The sequence below is a fragment of the Harpegnathos saltator genome, unplaced genomic scaffold, assembly GCF_003227715.2.
Source record: "Harpegnathos saltator strain DR-91 unplaced genomic scaffold, Hsal_v8.6 scaffold160, whole genome shotgun sequence".
NCBI classification, from domain to species: Eukaryota; Metazoa; Arthropoda; class Insecta; order Hymenoptera; family Formicidae; genus Harpegnathos; species Harpegnathos saltator.
The window spans coordinates 758,844-781,721 of NW_020229940.1; the positions used below are offsets into that span (position 1 = coordinate 758,844).

Below are 22,878 nucleotides of genomic sequence, written 5' to 3' on the forward strand. Positions count from 1 at the left end.
TAAAGAAAAATGTTTTAGACAAAAGTTATATGGTTTCAAAGGGGACATAAAACAACTATCATTTTGTTTACAGGTGGCGCTACTTTTGAGATATTTTTGGACTTCTTGTTAGTCCAATGAATAAAATAAGTAGTAATAAAAAGTAAAATAATTAAAATAAGTAGAAATAAAAGAAGTAAGAAATATTTAATTATCATGCAGTAAACGCGTGGCAAAACAACAAAATAAGCATGACAGATAATCAGGCTTATCGGCAACTTTAAGAAGCGAGTAAACAAAGAAAGAAAAAAAAAGAGACAAACAAAGAAACAAAGAATCGGATGGAGAGAAATCTCTAATAAAAGAATGAGAGACAAAAGGATAGGGGCTTTTTGCTTCCGACTCGTTACGTGTAAAAATCTTTTATCGTTTAGTTCAGCAAGCATTAAACAATTCGTTAGCGTATTTAAGCAGCTACGCTTTGTTCCGCAGACAATTAGTATTTCCGCGTTTAGGCCAAGTCATTTATTTTTTTTATTTTTGTATACGCTTTTAAAATTTCACATTGTAAAGCATTTTATTTAGAGATATTATAATTTTTACATATTGAAGGGAGTAATTCGTTTCCTTGCCTATCTCCATCAAAAATTTCCTATAACTAAATAAGATTCAGAAGTGGGATGGAGATCACGCGTTAAACGTATTTACGTTATGACGTAGAGAGATCGACTTTTAAAAATTTCTCAAGCTGATGCACGTGATAACGAGAAGCCGTAGACTCAACTCAGAAGAGATTAGCGAAACAATGGACCGCAATAAAGCCAGTGGCACGCGATGCTTGTTTTTGTGCTGGATTGCTTGCTGGATGAAAATACTGTGTTCTGATTGGTGTATTTCCATCCATCTTCGGAAATGTACCAATCAAAACGCAGAATTTTTTCCAGCAAGCAATCCAGCACGACGAAAACAAGCACCGTGTGCCGCTGGCTTTAGATGCATTGAAATATAACCATACTGGGCTGCGTTCGAAAATCCAACTCTCTGGGTAGAGTAGGGTTAGTTGAGGTTGAGGTTACACTAGCAACCCAACTCAAGTAACACCGAGTTAAACGACTTTTCGAACGCATAAAGTCAATAATAAAGCCCTAACGTATACATACAGACACATACACATTAATTTATTTATTTGTTATTTAACGATACATTATACATTATACATCTTTTTCATATTTGCAGATATACGTAGCTCTAAAACGGAATCATTCCTTGTCTCTTTTTCATTTGATTAGCTGTACGACGATTATGATTGCTCTGTGAATCTTTATATGTATTTTTTTTGTGTCCCTTAATAAGTATTTCTTTATTTTGCTCCTGATTTCCAAATTTATCTTAAATGAAAAAAAAAGTCTTTGAGTTGCATTAACGCCTGCATACGTATATAAGCATATACTGGGTATACCAAAAGTCTGGAAACAGTCGAATATTTCATAAACTATGCATTCTAGAAAGAAATATTTCAGACAAGTTATTTGATTCGAGGGAAGACATAAGATGGTGTCATTGAATTGACCTTGAGTGAACGTTCCAGACTTTTGGTACACCCTGTATATTCGTTAGTACACATTCCAATAACCTATTGGAATTATAAAGGATTGCAAGAGGAAATTTATATAAATAAGTCTAAAACATACCGACTACATTATGTGAATTTTGATTTCCTTTTAATTGTTTTCGTTGCTCCATTTTAATCCGCATTTCCATGGGATTTTGTATAAAATGATCAATATTTTGTATTGATTTCTCGTTTTCAATTTCTGTTTCATCTTCGGAATTGGCATTAGATTTATCGCTTGTGCATAATACCTGGAAATAAAATTTGTTACATATACACAAAATAATATTTATAAATTATAATGAAATTATTTAATAAGAGTAAAATATTTAAACCAACTCTTGGTGTAGTAAAAGGTCTAGGTTCTATTTCTGTAGAATCTAATGCACTTCGAATATTATGGCTGTCGTATGTATCATCATATTCATCATCGTAATCATCCACTTCATCTATAATATTATACTTCCCATAAATAGATTTATCAATCCAAGATTTATCATTCAACATTTCATTTGCGTCTTTATATTTTTCTTTTCTATAAGTAAAGAAAAATACAATTAATATAGCCATATGAAATCTTTCGACATAAATTATACACACACATACATGCGCGTGCCTGTGTATGTATATCAGCAAGCATAATGATATAACTATTATATTGTCACAATGTCAAGAAATATAATATGCAATATAATATACAGGGTGTCCCAAAAGTAACGGACCACCTTAATAACTCTTCAGTATTGAAATTTCAAGGAAAATGATCTGAATAAAAGTTGTAAGGAATTAAGTGAGCTACTTTATGATGATCTTGACATTGACCTTAATCTCTATTTTCAAGGTCATTTGAAGGTCAATTTGCGTTTTTTAAATAAGAACCCTTATTTTTTATTACACTTTTTTTCTACTAGTTAATTTGAACAACTTTTGTCTAAAACATTTTTTATTTGCTTAATATTTTTTGAAATATTTGAGAAAAACTTGAAACTTTTTCAATATTTAACTTATGATATCTCGCTAACTATTTATCGGCAGAAAATGTGGTACCAGATTTTCTTGCTTTATTTACGGTTTTTTTGCAATTTATGTTTCTAATTACTTTCGGTATGTATTCATTGAATTCACTGTCACAAGAATTACAAATGTAGGTATATAAAAAATTAGAGTTCCATTAAAAAATATAATTTAACCTTTATTTTACCTTGATACTTCTACTCAAAAGTATCCTTTTTTATCAAAATATGTCTTCTTCGAAACAGTATAACCCAACAAACGGACCTTGATATTATTTAGTTTTCAAGATTTTTAATCTGTTTGAAATTAGCACCCTCTATTCGGTATTTAATGAGATTATATGTATATGTAAAATTAGATTTACCTTTCCTTTCTATACATTTTTGATAAAGCTGGAAGATGTAATTCATCATTATCCAAAATATTTAATCTTTGGTCATTAATAGCTGAATTGACATCAGTTGGCGATTCCTAAAAGAACACAATATAGATAAAATGATTGTTTCTTTATTAATACAAAACAAATTTTATATTGTATTAATTATTTACCAAAGAATCTGGTACTATGTGTGGTAATGTTCCATTTAATTTTTTCAAATTAGATGGTAAAGTATTTTCTAAAACAGCATTTATCACAGATTCAACGTTATAATCGTAATGCTTCAAACATATCTGAAAATTGTAAACAATATTTCAATATGCAATATACGTACACACATATATATATATATAGGGTTTGCCAACGAAAACTTTCCACCCTGATTATTCTGTAATCAATTGATATTTGTTAAAAATACCGGTATATTTCGATATCGTTTTCAAGGAGGTTATATAAATATTATAAATTTAATCTTTTCATCTCCTTAACCGTTTGAGTCCCAGGGGGTATTGAAAAAACACTGTCGAAGAATCCCAAACAGCGCAACCGCGCTTTCTATAAATGAGTATGAAAAGACCCAAGCAGCGCGATAGCGCTTGTTTTATTTTAGGTCGAGAAATACCAAGCAGCGCGATAGCGCTTTGTTTATTTTACATCGATGAATCCCAATCGGACCAATACCGCTTCTTGTATTTGTTAGGTAACGCGATTCTCGTCTTTTTCTCATCGCTCTGTCACATTTATTGTAGTTTGCAAAGCGATCGGACGTATTCTTGCGTAAGTGTTTCTCATTGTTAATAATTGTGTGTTTCAAAATGATTAGACGAAGCAACGGAGCAACGAAGCAAAAGGAATCCATCCAACATGTTTTGATAAACACCGATGTTACAAATTATAATTGTTACTCTCCATTTAAATTATTTGTTCATAACACAAAAATATTGTTAATTTGTTATTCGTTATTTTATAAAATACATCTGTATTATTACATATGCGTACTGTAAATTTATAAATATTTCAAGTTTTGTTCGATAAAAATTATTGAGAAGATAACAATGAAATAAAAATTTTTATTTTGTAATGTATTATTGCATTATTATAGTATTATTCTACCTATTATAAAATGTACTATTTACATTAAAAGGATCGGTGTGATATACTTGCTTCAGTAAATCTGAGCGCGCGACTTCGACAATCGGTAACGCACCGTCAGTTGTCCACAATGATCGGAATGTACTGGGTTTTCTCGACATAAAATCTAAACAGCGCGATCGCGCTGCTTGGGACTCAAACGGTTAAGTGAGGTCGCCACCCATAAAAAGATCTTAAATAACAAGAGATCAAATAATATCATTTCAAAGATATTTTAATTCTTATCATAACAGTTTATTTTTTTTAATTTGAGTAAATATTTAAAAAATTGCACTTGGAGATTTTGAGTACGAAAAATTGAAAATCCACAATATAATGAAAGATTTATTTTATTAAATATTCAAAGTGCCGTCTACCAACTTCTATACAATTAATAAAATCTTTGTCGAAAATTGCTATGAATATTTTTAAACATTTCTGGTTCTATGGCATTTCCATTTCTGATCCATGAATTTGATCTTGGCCAAGACCTTCAAGGTCATTTGGAAGTCAACTTGAAAAATTTAAATGGGAACCCTTATTTTTTATTCACTGTTTTTTTTTCTACCAATTAATTTGAACAACTTTTGTCTAAAACATTTTTTTATTTGCCTAATATTTTTTGAAATATTTGAGGAAAACTTGATAACTTTTTCAATATTTAACTTACGATATTTCGCTAACTATTTGTCGGAAGAAAAAATGGTATTAGACTGTCTTGCTTTATTTAATCTCAAGAATATATTGTTACAATAGCGCCCTGACTTTTGTTAACTTACTGACTTGGAAATTTCCAAAAATCAGCAAGTTAACAAAAGTCATGGCGCTATTGTAACAATATATTCTTGAGATTAAATAGGGCAAAAAAGTCTAGTACCACTTTTTTTTCCGACAAATAGTTAGCGAGATATCGTAAGTTAAATATTGAAAAAGTTATCAAGTTTTCCTCAAATATCTCAAAAAATATTAGGCAAATAAAAAAATGTTTTAGACAAGAGCTATTCAAATTAATTGGTAGAAAAAAACAGTGTAATAAAAATAGGGGTTCCCATTTAAATTTTTCAAGTTGACCTCCAAATGACCTTAAAGATCATGGCCGAGATCAAATTCAATGTCACCATCAAGCCCGTTGCTCGATTTCCTATAATTTTTATATTTAAAGTTTTTCATGAAAATTTGATCCTGCAAAGTTATCCAGGGGGTCCGGTATTTTTGAGATACCTGTATACATATATACACACATATATACACTACGCAAAACAATTAGAGGAGCGCTTCTACTTGGGCACTTCTACTTAGCACATTTTACAGGATAAACATATACATGATGGGCAAAATCCAACCGAACAACCTCCCCATGGTGCATCAGGTAACGCAAATGCGCCGGCGGTACTGTCCAATATCTAGCAAAATACAAGGGGAACTATAAAATGCAAAAACTCGGCTTCTAAACATGATAGGATAATGCGCTTTGCGTCATTTTTAAGGAAAAGTTTTTCACTTCAAAAGTTATAGGATGATATTTGTCTCCCCATTTCTGATTTTTCCATGAAAGGCTACAAAAATGTGAAATTGCCAGGACTTCTCCGTGATCTGATTTTGGTCTTCATAAAAAAGATAGTTCGATGAGATGGACGAAATCATTATATGCACTTTAAAGTTGAGGTTTCACCCTTTAAAATGCGCCAAGTAGAAGTGTCCTACGATTCTCCCAAGCTGAGACATGGTCTTATAAAAATCAGTAAAAAAGTTTCGAAGCGCTCCTCTAATTGTTTTACATAATATATATATAGATTTTGCAATTATATATTTTATTGCAATATTTATTATAATGTAAAACAATATTTGGAGTAGTATTAAAAAACAAGTTTTATGTATAATTTAATATAAATAGTCAATACGCTCTTTTTCACGTCTTTTTCTCTTTTTCTCCTTTTCTTGGAGATTCTTGGTTAGATATTTTTAAATTAATTTAATTTTTTATGCGTGCTAATTTTATCTAATTTGATCTTCTTTGTATTTATAAAATTCATAAAAATAGTCTACTACATATTACGAGATGTTGCTTGACATGTATAATTATTTTATAAAATTATGATATAGTTTCCTATGTATATTCAAATATTAAATACATGAATAAAATCTTCACCTGTATAAAATTTTCATCATAATCACATAAAATTTCTTTTACTTTCAAGATATGAGACATCAATTGGTCAGAATCATTCGAAATAGTTTCCAATTCCTTATTTCTATAACTCACATTATTACAATGTTCATTTTGCTGATTATCTTGAACGCCGCTAAATCCAGCATTACTTATCTATAAGATAACATACAATAAATTGTTAATTAATAATAAAATCTGTCCACACATAGTTATTTCTAAAACAATTACTTACAGTTATATCTTTGGAGGATATATTAGTTGGTATTTTAGTGTCTCCAATTGATACATATAGTGAATTTAAAATATAGTCACTGTTCATCATATCACTAAGTATATGTAAGGAATACTAGTATTATTTTTTCTTATTTCTTTTTTATTTTTAAGGATATCAGAGAGCTTTCAGAAATCGTAAAGTATAAGTAGAAATGAGTAATGTATTGTACATAATAATATTAGGAGTGTGATTTGAAGGTTTTTTTTGCTCGGATTTACGAAAGAATGGATTTACTTAAACAAGATAATGAACGAATACCTTAATCAAAATATTTTCCTTCGTTTTCTACAACTTTTTCCCATCTTACTAGCAAAACATGGATTCTGCGACGATAAAAAGATTCTTCCTTGGAATTGATCCAATTTTCTTTTAGGACAGACCTCGTATACGTACAAATACGTAAAAAATATATAATTTTAATATCATGTTTTTTAATTTAATGGTAAAAATGCCGGATTATTCCAGAATTCATCTTAATCATTATTAATTACAATCACTTTTCCTCGCACCCCCAAGAATATTTTTTTATACCCCCGGTTAGCAACCCCTGATTAAGAAATAATAGATGTGGTTGGAGTGTCTTCGAAAAAACTAACATTAGTGCTATCTCTTATAAAACCTACAAAACTACTTACAAAACCTACAAAACTAAATCACACTCCTAATATATAGTCCGCAGATACTGAGTTAAAAATGTTAGAAATGTTCTATTTCATTTTATATTAAATTTTTATATTAACGGTCGTAAGCACAAAGGTTGTTTGTTCTTACATAAGTAAGTAAATGTGTAATACATTTAATCTAGCGAAAGAAATTTGCCATTAGATAAAATGGATATACTATAAAACACATAAAAATTGTGGAACACTTGTTTGTCCACAACCGTAAATATATCAGATTCATATTAACATGTATGTGAGTGCAAGCGCGTACGTGTGTGTATATAAACATTTAAATAGACCTAGGTTTTTTGTTGAATAAGAAAAATCTTCTTAAGGGACTACATATATTCTGGTCTTGAAAAAAAAACTATTTTTCACGATTTTTTCTCGTAAACGTGAAGTCCTTTTAACCTACTATTTTTTCATTAAAAAATATTAACATTGTAGATTATTTTTTAATTTTTTATGCTTCATAATAATTCAAAATGGCTACAATATAAGAGCTGGAATTGTAGACATTATGCGCCGATCTGGAAATCGGTGTCAGAAAAGACAGTTATAAAACGTATTAGAATGCAAACAATCATATATTTTCTTACATTAAAAAACGCAGGATCGTAGCCGTTTTCAAAAATTTTACTTCTAAACAAAATGGCACATATTTGAATTTTATAGCCTACTTTTTTACGATATTAATATTACAATTATAAATACAGGTGAATAAAGGGATAAATGGAAAAACCCTTATGCCTTATTGATGCTACTTACGTTTCAATATGCTGAATAAGCATGTTAAGTCTCAAGGACGTCGGTTCGATAGTTTTTGAGAAATCTTTGGTACCAGTTTTCAAAACATAATTTCGAAAAAAATGTGTCTAAAGTTTTAAGTAAGGTTTAAAGTGAATGAACGACAAAATTGTTTACCTTAAACGGAATCATTGATTTCTGGTCCATATAGTAAATCCTCAGTATCCAGGAAATTATCGTTAGCAGATTTATTTAGTTTTTGTTCTAGTCAAGCCGCTTTTGTAGACACGCACATAACGTATATTGTTTTTACGCCGGCAATCGTCCTCTGCACTAGCATATTGGTTTTCGCATTTCGACTACATCTTATATTCATATCACTCATAATTTTCAATACTAATATAAAACCTTCATTATAAATACATGCAACTGAAATGTGTAATGTGAATGGGGAAAATGATATATGTGGCTGTCTTCACAATTTCAGTACCGCTGTGAAATATTTTGGATGCAATGTGCCAAATCAAAATGTTAAAACTTTCATTATTGTTTTGCATAAATCTGTCAATACATCGTTCTAACAGTTTCATTGCTTAAATCTTGATAAATTTTGTGAAGAGCGTTCGCTACATCTTTGTCAAAAGGCTGATAATCATGTATAAAATCCTTAATTGTTGATGGAGATATTTTATTCATTCACTGCCAGTCACACCATAAATCAATATTTTACGGATAGTAATGATGTTGAGGATTTTTATTTGTAGAATAATGATAATAAGTTACTCAAATAGCGTTTTTCATTTCCTCCAATGATTTACTTTTCTTCCAATGATTCAGTTTTTACGAATAGCAAGTCCATAATATACTATTAATTTATCAATTTATTTAGCAGTTAGTTTATTTCTACCACCAAGCTTATTATTTTTTCTGCATTCACAAAGTCGTCTTCCCATTCGCTTCTGGATATGATCTATGCATTTTTTTATAGTATGGGTATATCATCATAAGGCTTACTATTTACAATTCTTGCATAAGTTTAGAGTCGCCATTTCCTATATTATTAGTATATCAAACATTGTAAAATTCAATTGATTTTTTAAATATTTCGCATATCACATTTACTTCTATCGTACCAGCTGATCCTTTGTGATTTGCAAGACATTTGTGATTTGTTTTTCATTCTTCATATTCTTCCGTGCCTGTTTTTGAAGGTTAATATTCGCATACTTTGCAATATGCTGATTTTATAATAACGTCAAGAACTTCAACAGTATAATGTCTAATGAGACTTGACATACCAACATAGATTTAAAACCGCGTTTTCTCCAAGTACCGTCGCCTGATATAATTAATCCTTGAGATTCATTATCATTAGCATTCTTTAATATTTCATCTTTTTCTTCAATAGCTTTACGGAATACCAAATTGCATATTGTCTGAGAACTTTTATGAATATGTTTTATGATTAAATCAATATGCAGTTTGACTAACTGGAAATGGCATATCTATAATTCCGCCAATTTTTCGAACACCTATGTTGTTTTTTTGAACACTTTATATATCGTGCAAAATGGGAAAAACTCATCGCATAAAATTAGAAAACATTGTCTTCGCAACAATAAAATTGTATAGTAATAGAATACTCCGATATTCGGCCTATTACTAAAGGAATGCTTCATTCTGCGATAAAATAAATGAGCGACGGAATAAATGGACGTGTTGCAACGTGCAATGCGCTAGCTGCCGCAGGAAAACGTACGAACGCGCGCGTTGCGCACTTATACAAAAACGGCTGTATCTCTGTCATTTTAATATATTTTTAACTAAAACTTTAGAGAAATATTCTAGAAACATCAAAAATTCAAAAAAATGTAAAAATTGAAAAATCGATTTTTTTACCATCCAGAGTGTATGTAGCCCCTTAATAAAGTAAACTTTTCACAATTACGCTACATATATTATTATTATAACTATATAATATATTATTATTTTAAAAAGGATACACGTCGGGGTAAAATTTCGATACAACTTCAAGGTCGTAATCAATCGGATAAAATTTGTGATAATCTATAATAAATTCTTTTTCAGATATAGCATTTGTCAATGAATACAGATATTGATCTATAAAATTTCTGACTTCATCTTCTGTTATAGTATCCCTAAGTAAGACGTAAAGTTACTAAGTAAATTATATCGTTATATATTATATATTATTTAACATTATATATCTGCATATTTGCATTCCAAAAGTTTCCTCTCCCTCTTTCTCCCTCGACCCCATTCTCTCCCTCTCCCCCCCTCTTTTTCTTACCTGATCTCTTTTAATACATCTCTATTTATAGATGGTTATGAGTTTACTCATTATGTGACAAAAATAATAAATGTTTAAACTGATAATTTTCTATTACTTATATATTTTTACTGCGTAAAATGTATTTAAAACATTACTCAAAAATTGCAGTATATTGAAATTTGGAATATTATATATTATTTGTTTTAAATCGCCTATGTTGTAAATTTCGTTTCATAATTTCTAATTTCTAATGGTTTTAAGTACACAAATCTCAATAAATATTCTTTCGTACCTCATTTACTAATCCATTGACATTCATTATAACAATATATCCATTAACAAAATAAATTAGACAATTATGGATATTTAAACTCGAAAAGTGCTTAATGTCTATTTCGTTAAAAATAAACATTTTCAAAAGCATTTTGAATGACATTTTGAATAGTAATAGGCTAATATTGCTACATTATAATATAATATACTTAAATATTGGTAGCTGACATAAATTTCATTACATTTAGTATTTTAAGAAATATTTTAAATATATCTTACTATGTCAAATACCAAAAGAACATCAATTTAAATATTTAATGTAATAATGAATAGAATGCTTCCTTCGCCTACTCATATGTATAATGCGCACAAGCAGTGCAAATTTAATTAGATAATCATCATGTGGTCATAGGTAACGCCAATATTGGCTATACTTGACTAAATAATGTAATATTATATCTTTGTGAAAACATCTGAAAACCATAGTTAGCAGAATCTAATAAATAAAATTCGAGGTTTCCAACATTTTCAAATGAAGTTTGACAAGACTTTTCAAGATTATTTCTTAATTAAATTAACGTTACTATCTAATAGTTTTTTTTAACATTATCAGTTTTGTTTAAAACATATGTTCAATAAAATAATAATTTCTAAAATAATTGGCCATTCCGGAATTTTTAGAATACACCATATACAGGGTATCCCATTTTATTTTTGACAGTCAAATATTTTGAAAAATATAAAAGATACAGAAAAATGTATCATAAAAAAGTTGGAGGATTTTGAGGGGAACATTTGATGGTGACTTTGATCTTGACCTAGGAGTGAAATGTGAAGGTCATTTAAAAGTCAACTAAAAAAGTATAAGTAGAAACCCCTATTTCTCGTTACATATTCATGTAGTTTATCTCAAGAGCTTTCCAAAACACTATAATTAAATATTTTTTTGTTAAATACATCTCGAGTTATGAGGCTTAAAAGTATATTATAATACCGCCGGCATTAGCATTACCCAAGATGTACCATGCGGAAGTTGCCCGGTTGGATTTACACCTCTTTTGGGTGTGTGTGTTTGTGTTTGTACGCGCGTGTGCGTGTGTATGTGTCAGCGAAGATAAAAGACAGCAGACTCTTTGCTATATATGTGGCTGAGATGAAGACGTGATTTGAAGGATAACTTTTAGTTAACCTTCAAATTTCATTTCTAGGTCAAGGTCAAAGTCACCATCAAATGTTCCCCTCAAAATCTTACAACTTTTGTATGAAACGTTTTTCTGTATCTTTTATATTTTTCGAGATACTTGACTGTCAAAAATAAAATGGGACATCCTGTAATAGGGGTGGTCCATTTTAATCGACAATCGAAAATATTTCATCAGGTAAGCCAAATCGCAAAAAATATTTCGAACAAAAGTTATAGGGTTCAGAAAGGGACCCTGGCTTGACCTTGGATTGTCGTTTGAAGGTCACGTAAAGGTCAACTTTAAAATTCTAAATGTAACCCCCATTTTTTATTGCATATTCTTGTAGCCCTTGTCGAGACGTTTTCAAAACACCTACTTTTGTCTTTTGCGTAAGTCATTCCCAAGATATGAAGTTTCTAAGTTGACATACCGCTGGCATTCGCATTACCCGATGTATACCGCGGGGAGGTTGCTCAGTCGGATTTGTACATCATAGTTTAATTTCCTTCGAGAATCACCTCGATACCACTTTCCCTTATCGATGGATAGGTCGAGACGGTCCAATTTAGTGGCCACTAAAATCAGCCGATCTTACTCCTCCGGATTTTTATCTGTGGAGATTTTTGAAAAACGCAGTGTTTCTTCAACCGCCAACGACGCGGCAGGATATAATAGATCGCATCAGAAGTCGCGTGCCGAGCGATTCCAGCAAACATTCTTCTGAAACTTATCGAAAGTTTCGAAAAGCGAGTTCGAGTGTACCGAGCTGTCGATGGCGTTTTCGAACATCTATGATGAATGAGCCCCCCCCACACACACAAAATCGGCCCTTTTTAAGGCCACTATGATGTACAAATCCGACCGAACAACCTCCCCGCGGTGTACATCGGATAATGTAAATGCCGGCGGTATGTCAACTTTGAAGTTTCATATCTTGGGAATGGCTTACGCAAAAGACAAAAGTAGGTAGTGTTTTGAAAACGTCTCGACAAGGGCTACAAGAAAATGCAATAACAAATGAGGGGTTCCATTTAGGATTTTAAAGTTCACCTTTACATGATCTTCAAACGACAATCCAAGGGGAAGCCAAGGTCACCGTCAGACGTCCCCCTCTGAACATTACAATTTTTGTTTGAAACATTTTTCGCGATCTGCCTTACCTGACGAAATATTTTCAATTGTCGATTAAAATGGACCACCTTATATAGCCACTTTTAAATATAAAAAATATTTTGAAAACTTACATTTTCTTTTGAATATTTGATATAGGTTCATACACTATAGTTCGGTAAAGGTTCAAGATTTCCACTCTGGTTACATCCAAATAATGCTTTAGTTCAATATATTTTGGCATATCTTTATCATTATGTGCTAATCTGTCTAATGTCTTATACATCTGAGATATTGTATTTCCATATATTGAAAGTATTCTAGCAAATAAAAATAATGCAATTAATATTAATATATAATATGTTATGTATATAATATATAATATGTTATGTATATAATATGTTATGTACATATTATTGTAGATAGAAAGGTTAAAATTTTATTTCAAGATATATCTGTTAGTTCAATAGCAAAATTTGTTTTCTAATGAAAGATTTCTCCTATTAGACACATCATTTTAAAACTTACATAAAAAATTACAAGCAATTTCTGTCGATGACCATGCATGCAATAAATATACTACTACATTTTAAATAAAATATGTATAGTATATATTAGGTCGTTAAATATGAAATGTCCGATTTTCTTAAGTACTAAATTCGACAATCGATATCTCTGATATTTCACCTTTACAGTTCTTGGTTTTTTTTTCTTATGAAGGTACATCATCACTCTTTCAAACGCATGTTTTGGTTTGTGATTATCTTTCGAAATGTTTTTGTTACAGCAATCTTTGTGTAACCATGGATAAGTTAAAAATTCGTGTTATTTTGGAACATGAGTTCCGTCGTGGAACCAATGCAGCGCAGACAACTCGAAATATCAACGAAGTGTTTGGTGAAGATGTGGCTAATGAACGCACAGTACGTCGACGGTTTGAGAAGTTTCGTTCTGGCGATTTTAATCTTGAAAATGAGCCACGTGGGCGACTCGAGACCAAGGTGGATAATGGTAAGCTGAAAGCTGTAGTGGAAGCGGATACATCTCAAACTAAACACGTGAATTAGCAGCACGGTTTAACGTTACTATTCCAACGATATTGGAGCACTTGAAACAAATCGGCAAGGTAAAGAAGCTGGATAGATGGGTTCCGCATGAATTAAACGAGCATCAGAAGAGAAATCGTCTCGAAACTTGTCTTTCTTTACTATCACAACATAAAGGCGAACCATTTTTACATCGTATTATTACATGTGATGAAAAATGGATTCTTTTCGATAATCGCAAGCGTTCGGCACAATGATTGGATATAAATGAAGTGCCGAAACATAGTCCGAAACCGAATATTCACAAAAGAAAACTAATGGTGTCTGTTTGGTGTCCCAGCGCTGGTATTGTCCACTATAGATTCATAAAACCTGATCAATCGATTACAGCGAATGTCTACTATAACAAACTGGACGAAATGATGAGGATGATTAAGCAGCCGAGATTGGTCAAAAAAGACAGGCCAATCCTCTTGCAAGACAATGCTCGATCACATGTAGTACAAACAACGTTGCTCAAATTATAGCAGCTGGACTTGGAAACTCTCTATCACCCACCATATTTACCAGACCTTGCACCAACTGACTACCATTTCTTCCAGACACTGGACCACTTCTTGCAAGGAAAAATATTCAATTCTCAACAAACTGTGGAAAACGCCTTCCGCGATTTCATCGTCACTCGCTCTTCAGGTTCTTCGCTGCTGGCATAAGCTACCATTAAGATGGCAGAACTGTGTCGATGCTTTAGGTGCATACTTTGATTAATTTTACTATTTCTGGTTTGAGATATAATAAACCAAACTTTTAATTCGAAATCGGACATTTCATACTTAATTACCTAAAAGACGTAAAAGTTACGTGAGACTGGGTGTTTAGTGCATAACTATAAAGCATAATTGATGCATTAGTGCACCTTGTCGTTGAGTACGAGGAAAGATTCTTGTGTGTTAACCTGCCTCATACAATCAGCTGGTTGTCTTTACTATGAATATTCAGAAGTCATTTTGTCTATTGTTTTATACTTCTATCGAGTCCGGCCTACCGTTTCCCGTGCGTTCATTGCCCAAACATTTTAATTAATAGCTTAATAACTATTACAATTTTTGGAAAATTTTCTATGACTATTGTTCAATTTCACCTGTTCTACAAACTGATCGGTCTAAAATTTCTCAGACACTCTGTATAATAAATAGTTGCATGAATAAATTTAAGAAGTAATGTAATATTAATAGCAATATGTAATGTTATTTGAGTACTTTTAGTATTAAATTTATAACAACTATTAAAGATGTGTGTGGTTACCCATAAAATTAAATAACGGTTTCTAAATGTTTCTAAAGATTGCATAAAATTTACGTAATATCAATTATTAGTAATAGAAAAAAATTTACTCACTTGTTCATAAAATCTTCCCTATGAAATATGCTGACTATTGGAGGATTACATTTCAATAATATAACAAGAGTTGATGATAAATCCAAAACATACAATATTAAACCTTCTAATTTATACAGTGTCATCTCAGCAACACATCCTCTTTCTGAAAGTGCTACTGCTTCCATTGTGTCAGTTGGGCAATCTTCAAATTTTTGTTCCACATTTTTAAGAGCCTATATATTAATAAGAATTCTGATTTATAAAATATTATTAAAATATTGAAAATCTGTACCATTTCTTTAACTACCAAGTTCTTATTTAACTTTTGATTATGTAATACTTGTTTGTTTTCCAAAATGTTAAATAATAAATTTTCCTTTATATTATTCTTTATATTATAATTAGCAATATCGACTTTCACCATAATAATAAAGAATTTTAATTTTTTGTTAAATATAATACATTACCTTTATAAGACATGGGACAGATTTTTCAAGATCATCATTGTATAACGGCTGCATACTAAATATGTTATGTAAGATTTTCTCTATGAGTTTGTCATTTTCTCTGCCATACAGTTGACATAAATCAAATATAATAGGTACTGTAAATATATAATTATTATATAATAAATTTCCTAAATAAGGATGTTGTATGTATTCTGTTAAACTTTCTTTGTTTGTGACAAGACGAATGAAAATCATAAGCACATTATAACGAAGTTTTTCTAGTGCTTCAAGCATTTCTGGTATGGCAGGAAAAGTTTCTAATGCATAAAAGGGTGGAGCTTCTTGTAGAAAAGATACTAATGTATCTATAATTGAGGTATTATATATAACATTAGACCAGAATCTATAAAGAGAAAATAAGAAAATTTTAATAATAATTGCATGAAATATTAATGTTACAGAAATTATATAAGTATTATACCGATAAAATGGAAGATTCAATAACCAAGTTAAATCTTCAATAATATAGTTGATAAGTTCTATCCAATATTCTTTATAACCCACAATTTCTGAACCATTTTCATCGTATATCTCAGGTGCTTCATAGTGTAAAAAATAACGCTTTTCTGTCCATTTTGGACTCTAAAATTTAATATTACTTACATACACACATACACACACACATACACATATATATATGTATATTTAATATCTAAATTATGTATCTAAAATATCTATTTTTTTCAAATTATAAAATTTTCAATATAAAAATAAAATTATATTGCATTTAAACTTTATAATTAAACAAAATAAATATTGGTCAATCTATAAAATAATTTTTATATATAATTAAAAAAAACATATATATATATATATAACATACTTCTTACCAATGCTTCCACCGCAATAATAACTCCATCACTTTTAATATGTAATTTTAACATCTCTAATGGGATGCATTCAGGATTCTATTAAACAAAATAGCAAAATCTTTTATTAATGTTATACAAACATTTATATAAATGTTACAAATATTATACATATGTATATGTATTTATAAAGATTTTTATTGAAACAATTTGTTACAACTACTTTGAATCATCAAAATCAATTACCTTATAAAACTTCATAATTTAATATGATATATTATATGTTTCAAATAATTACACTTATTGATTGTTGTACGAGCAGCTGAAATGAGGTTAGGTACATATCCCTATCGCACAACTTTAAGGCAGAGTTGCTAGATGCAATTACGATGCTACAGCGCATGCGTGAGATGACGTGGGCACGCTGCTTGAGGGTGCTTACGATAACGAGAGTGGAGCGAGTGAGATCTGGATCTGGATCTGAAGAGAGCAGTACACACTCTCATCTATAACTATTATATTTCATGGCTGCTCCTAATCCTACTCCCTTGCTGTCTCAATGTGACAGGAGCGAGCAGGAGCCGATCGTCTTGTGTGTATACATAACAGAAAGGTAACGTATGCCATATATTTTATTTTTTATTGAAAAAATTATACTTATATATCATATGAATTTATTTCCTCTTATTTTATATCAAATTTTTTACTTGAATTATATATTTTATCGTTGAGTTATATATCTTTGGACATATCATGTAGACAATTATCAATATATTATTGGATATATCATGTAGACAATTATCAATATATTATTGAATATATCATGTAGACAATTAACAAATCTTCCTTGTCAATTTCATATTACCTATTTTATGTACTTTTAGTTTCCAACTTATAATTTTGAAGTTAAATTAAAATATGTGTGTTTCAATTATCATCTGAGGAAATAAATTAAATCCAATCTAGATTATAGTCCAATATTTAGGATAGTAATTGATCACAGTGTGGAAGATTTGAATGGTTATCTACAACAGCCTAATAAATGTTCTGATAAGTAAATGTCAAGCATGTATATATATTATATGTATGATAGCATTTGCAATTATTGTGTTTTAAAGTGTGAGTTAGCAAGCATGATTTGAATGTTTTTTCTTTCATTTTTTCAGCGTTGCAATAACAGTTTAAGTAGCTTTCAGATTGGAAAATTTGTTATCTTGCATTACATAAGAACAATAAAAGGATTATTATTATCATTATCGTATTATATATATTATATTTAAACTACATTTAACAAATTATTATTTATGAATATATATTTTTAAAATAATTAAGTTTTATTATGATTAATCATCTATTCTAATATTATTTTGACCTTGTTTTCAGTAGAACACGAAAAAGTTATGGATTTTGACACGAACATCTTAAGAAATGTTGATGCAGGTGATATATATTTATTTAATATTGTTAGTATTTCATTATTGTTGTATAATATTTGTATCTAAATATTAATTTCTTTTCTATTTAGATGGAAAGTTACAATGGACTGAAGTAATAACAACATTATTGTTGTCAGAAATTGATTGTCGTCAAAAAGATTTTAACACACAACCAAGAATGTATGGAAACGAATTTGTGCTACCATAAATGAATTTGGATATAATATAACAGCAGAATAGTGTTGTTCAAAATGGAAAAGTTTGAGGAAAAAGTACAAACAAATCAAGGATAACAATCGTAAGGGCGCGGCAATGCAACAGTGGGTCCACTTTGAGACTTGATAATATTTTAAAATTAGGCCAGAAATTAACCTAGTATCATTTTCTTCAAATATTAATGGATTTCATATCCGCGAAATTGAAGAAGTTGGAAATAATGATATTAATGAAAATGAAAATGTTAATGTTAATGGAAATGATGTTAATGAAACTGTTAATGAAAAGAGTAGGACAAATGTAGGATCGATAAATAGAAATGCAATTAACAATATACCAATTTATAGAAGAAGGTCAAGATTAGAACCATATTCGTTCGCGAAATACCGCGAACAAAAAAAACGACACCATCAACGAGATTATTTACAAAAAGAACGTTTTTTGAATATTCTTGTAGAACATAAAATCAACTTACAAAAATAACATTTTTGCGGATATGCAATTAGCGTTGGAAGTTTTCCGTTTTTCTTTGTGAAATAGAAATTTAAAAAATCATCTATTAATATTTTACGCATACATTACGCATATATTTTACAGCATACGCGCGAATTACATTTAATAACAATACATTTAATTACAACAGTTAAGTTACTAACTAAGTTAACAGTTTATTAGGTTTATTAGTCATTAGATTATTAGTTAAATACTAAATACTGGGAATTGAGAGTCTAAATTTATGGTAAGAATAGGGTTTTTACAGGGCCATATTTTGGTAAAAAAATCAGGCCTGTATCTCTAGCCGTTTAGGAGATATCGAAGGTTAAAGTTTTCCAAACTCTACCATCGATATCTCCGCTTCTACTGGGAGCTGAGAGTAGAAAGTTATAGTGGGTGGTAGGGTTTTTACAGCCCTATATTTTGGTGCAAAAAACAGGCCTGTATCTCTAGCCGTTTAGGAGATATCGAAGGTTAAATTATTCCAAATTATACCGTTGATGTCTCCGCTTCTACCGGGAGTTGAAAGTAGAAAGTCATGGTGGGTTGTAGGGTTTTTACAGCACTATATTTTCGTGCAAAAAACAGGCCTGTATCTCTAGCCGTTTAGGAGGTATCGCAGGTTAAAATTTTCCAATTTATACTGTTGATATCTCCGCTTCTACTGGGAGTTGAGAGTAGAAAGTTATGGTGGGTTGTAGGGTTTTTACAACACTATATTTTGGTGCAAAAGACAGACCTGTATCTCTAGCCGTTTAGAAGATATCGAAGGTTAAAGATTTCCAAATTATACCGTTGATATCTCCGCTTCTACTGGGAGTTGAGAGTAGAAAGTTATGGTGGGTTGTAGGGTTTTTACAACACTATATTTTGGTGCAAAATACTGGCCTGTATCTCTAGCCATTTAGGAGATATCGAAGGTTAAAGATTTCCAATTTGTACCGTTGATATCTCCGCTTCTACTGGGAGTTGAGAGTAGAAATGTATGGTGGGTTGTATGGTTTTTACAACACTATATTTTGGTGTAAAAAACAGGCCTGTATCTCTAACCGTTTAGGAGGTATCGCAGGTTAAAATTTTCCAATTTATACTGTTGATATCTCCGCTTCTACTAGGAGTTGAGAGTGGAAAGTTATGGTGTGTTGTAGGGTATTTACAGCACTATATTTTGGTGCAAAAAACAAGCCAGTATCTCTAACCGTTTAGGAGATATCGAGGGTTTAAGTTTTCCAACTTGTACCGTTGATATATCCGCTTCTACTGGGAATTGAGAGTCGAAATTTATAGTGAGAATAGTGTTTTTGCAGGACTATATTTGATGCAAAAACAGGCCTGTATCTCTAGCCGTTTAGGAGATATCGAAGTATTCCAAATTGTACCGTTGATGTCTCCGCTTCTACCGGGAGTTGAGAGTAGAAAGTTGTGGTGGGTTGTAGGGTTTTTACAGCACTACATTTTGGTGAAAAAAACAGGCCTGTATCTAGCCGTTTAGGAGATACCGAAGGTTAAAATTTTCTAAACTGTACCGTTGATATCTCTGCTTCTATTGGGAGTTGAGAGTAGAAAGTTATGGTGGGTTGTAGGGTTTTTACAGCACTATATTTTCGTGCAAAAAACAGGCCTGTATCTCTAGCCATTTAGGAGATATCGAAGGTTAAATATTTTCAAATTGTACCGTTCATATCTCCGCTTCTACCGGGAGTTGAGAGTAGAAAGTTGTGGTGGGTTGTAGGGTTTTTACAGCCCTATATTTTGGTGCAAAAAACAGGCCTGTATCTCTAGCCGTTTAGGAGGTATCGAAGGTTAAAATTTTCCAATTTATACCGTTGATATCACCGCTTCTACTGGGAGTTGAGAGTAGAAAGCTATGGTGGGTTGTAGGGTATTTACAGCACTATATTTTAATGCAAAAAACAGGCCTGTATCTTTAGCCGTTTAGGAGATATCGAAAGTTAAAGTTTTCCAACTTGTACCGTTAATATCTCCGCTTCTACTGGGAATTGAGAGTCGAGATTCAGGGTGAGATTAGGTTTGGTACAGGACTATATTGTGAAAGATAAACGTGTCTGTGTCTTGAGCCGTTTAGGATATGCCGAAGGTTACATATTTAAGTTTTAATTATATTTTAATTTAATTTTTAAATTTTAATGTTGATATCTTGGTTTCTAGTGGGAATGTTCCCTTGGTTTCTAGCGGAATGTTCCCGAGAAGCGCTTTTGACATAAACGCTGGTTATAAACAAACCAGACTCGCTCGGGCCTCGTCGCGGTATCGTTGTCGCGAAAAATAAGTAAAAAAGGAGATAAACATCTGCACCGTTGCGAAAAGAGGGGGAGGGGGCGATGGCACCCATTCGCGAATAGAATGTTAGATCATTGCGAACGTGAGCGTCAAATTCCATCGCGGCTGCGAACGTCTTCCAACCCGTTTCCTCGCGGAAACGGCTCAAGATATAGGAACGAGCTTTTGCCACAATATAGTCCTATCTCAACCCTATTCTCACAATAAATCTCGACTCCCAATTCCCAGTTTAAACTGGGAATTGGGATTCGGTTTTCTCGATTGTTTGCGCAATTTCAAGTGGCCATAATATATGGCGATAATACATGACAATATGTGGCAATAATATATGGCAATAATATACGTCAACTATATATGGCAACAATATATGGCAATAATATATGGCCATAATATATGGCAATAATTCAAGAAATATGTTTTTCGTTACAAAAGTCAATGCAAATTTGCGGCATGCACAATGTAATAATAAATGAGCTCTCTGCGAGCATTGAGTCAAACGCTCACCGATGATGATATTGATGATGTTCCATTGCATCCAACTAGATCCACCAATGTTCGTCCATGTCCGCTGCCGCTCTCCGTGTTGCGCAGCATCCATCTTGCAGCGCGTCCTACGTTGTTTGCTACACTTTCGCCGCACTTCCGCGACGCGGTCTATACTTGTATTAGAGCGGCGATATTTGCGTCAATTAACGAACGTTTTACATCGGTGGAAACTTTTCACGCACTGCGAAGCGGTCTATAAACTTGATCGGCAAGGAGCAAGAACCGTGCGAAAATTTATCGACTCGTCCAACGGATTTTTACGACGCTTTTCGCGACCGCGCCTGAAAAGTCGCAAAAATGCGGGAGTATCGATATCTACGAGAATATTCGCGAATGCATGCGGGGGAAGATTAGACAATTAGAAACCGGTCATTCTGAGGGAGCACAAAGAGAGAGAGAGAGAGCGAGGTAAAATTTTCACGCATGATATATATATGATTCCGCAATATATATTATCACGCATGATAATATGATTCCGTCACGACGAAGCTTGCGCTCGCGATACTTTGGCGAAATGAGAATTTAAGCTTTCTTTGTTAGCAGCGCAGGTGAAAACGCGTATATTGATAACTGAGGTCGCGATATTCAAAGACGTGCGAGCGAGGATACCTCAAGCTCGGCGTCCGCTGGCGCAATTTCTGCGTGCATTATACGCTACTCGAGACAGTAGGTTAGACAGTAGGGATCGTAATGAATGGACAATATTGTCAAATAATTGTACAGCCTGTTTTGGAAATAAAAAAGTGGCCAAAGGTATCGGCATTAATGCGTATGAATAGATTTTACACGGACAATTGAATATTGTCAAATAATTGTCGTTATATAATTCTGCGACCCGCTTGAAAAATGAAAATAAAGCAGCTGATGACGGTGTCGCGTTTGTAAACATGAATATCTCTTATTCAAATGAACATCAAAAGAGAATCATTCGGTATTTTAAATCTCGTATGTAATGCAGGCTATCGATCAAGTAACCTCTGATTATTTCGAGCAATGTATTTTATTCAACGTCACAAACACACACATGCAAAATCTATTTGCAATTCGCATTGACTCGAACGATATTTTATCTCCCATAGTCCCACATCCGCCATGCGGAATTTTGCTTATCTTTTCATTTTGCATTTACTCACCAATACGACTTGCAGTCAGAGCCGGCTACGTTCCGCTTCAACTCTGTAACAAAAAATTCACATTCGCTTATCAGATTTGACCAACGAGTGCGAGCGAGTAAAAGAGTAGTTTACCCTCTACGATCGTAATTCAAGTCGAGCCGGAAATTATATTCCAGCTCTAGATCGCCAAGGGTCAA

The 22,878-nt window shown here is 31.8% G+C and overlaps 1 protein-coding gene and 1 long non-coding RNA gene across 6 annotated transcripts; one reads left to right on the forward strand and one right to left on the reverse strand.

The window, feature by feature from the left end:
- Nucleotides 1-1,176: 1,176 nt before the first annotated feature.
- LOC105188415 (activating signal cointegrator 1 complex subunit 2) lies at nt 1,177-21,992 on the reverse strand. 5 transcript variants are annotated; one of them, XM_011149844.3, is made up of 15 exons: nt 21,525-21,861; nt 16,871-17,052; nt 16,594-16,671; nt 16,185-16,345; nt 15,722-16,106; nt 15,273-15,487; nt 12,963-13,148; nt 9,972-10,127; nt 6,518-6,611; nt 6,265-6,438; nt 3,155-3,277; nt 2,970-3,076; nt 1,931-2,126; nt 1,671-1,842; nt 1,177-1,367 (listed from the first exon to the last, which is right to left on the reverse strand). In XM_011149844.3, exons 1-15 carry the CDS (start codon nt 21,616-21,618, stop codon nt 1,228-1,230), a joined length of 2,463 nt encoding a protein of 820 aa, XP_011148146.1. In that variant the 5' UTR covers nt 21,619-21,861; the 3' UTR covers nt 1,177-1,227. The 5 variants fall into 5 exon arrangements, with proteins under 5 accessions (XP_011148146.1, XP_011148147.1, XP_025152652.1 ...); XM_011149845.3 differs by having other exon boundaries at nt 1,185-1,367; nt 6,518-6,596; nt 21,525-21,992; XM_025296867.1 differs by having other exon boundaries at nt 1,185-1,367; nt 16,819-17,161; nt 21,525-21,581.
- Nucleotides 17,009-21,322, forward strand: LOC112588136 (uncharacterized). Its single transcript, XR_003112587.1, has 3 exons — nt 17,009-17,185; nt 17,959-18,012; nt 18,098-21,322. It is a non-coding gene; the product is annotated as an uncharacterized LOC112588136 (long non-coding RNA).
- Nucleotides 21,993-22,878: the final 886 nt, after the last annotated feature.

Bases quoted from the DNA above. Each gene is read 5' to 3' on its own strand.
- LOC105188415 (XM_011149844.3), bottom strand. From the start codon at position 21,618: ATGGATGCTGCGCAACACGGAGAGCGGCAGCGGACATGGACGAACATT. The intron at 16,672-16,870 runs GTAATTATTTGA...TTTGTTTAATAG, and splicing joins TCGTACAACAATCAATAAGT to AATCCTGAATGCATCCCATT. The intron at 1,368-1,670 runs GTATGTTTTAGA...TTTTCATTTAAG, and splicing joins AAATTCACATAATGTAGTCG to ATAAATTTGGAAATCAGGAG.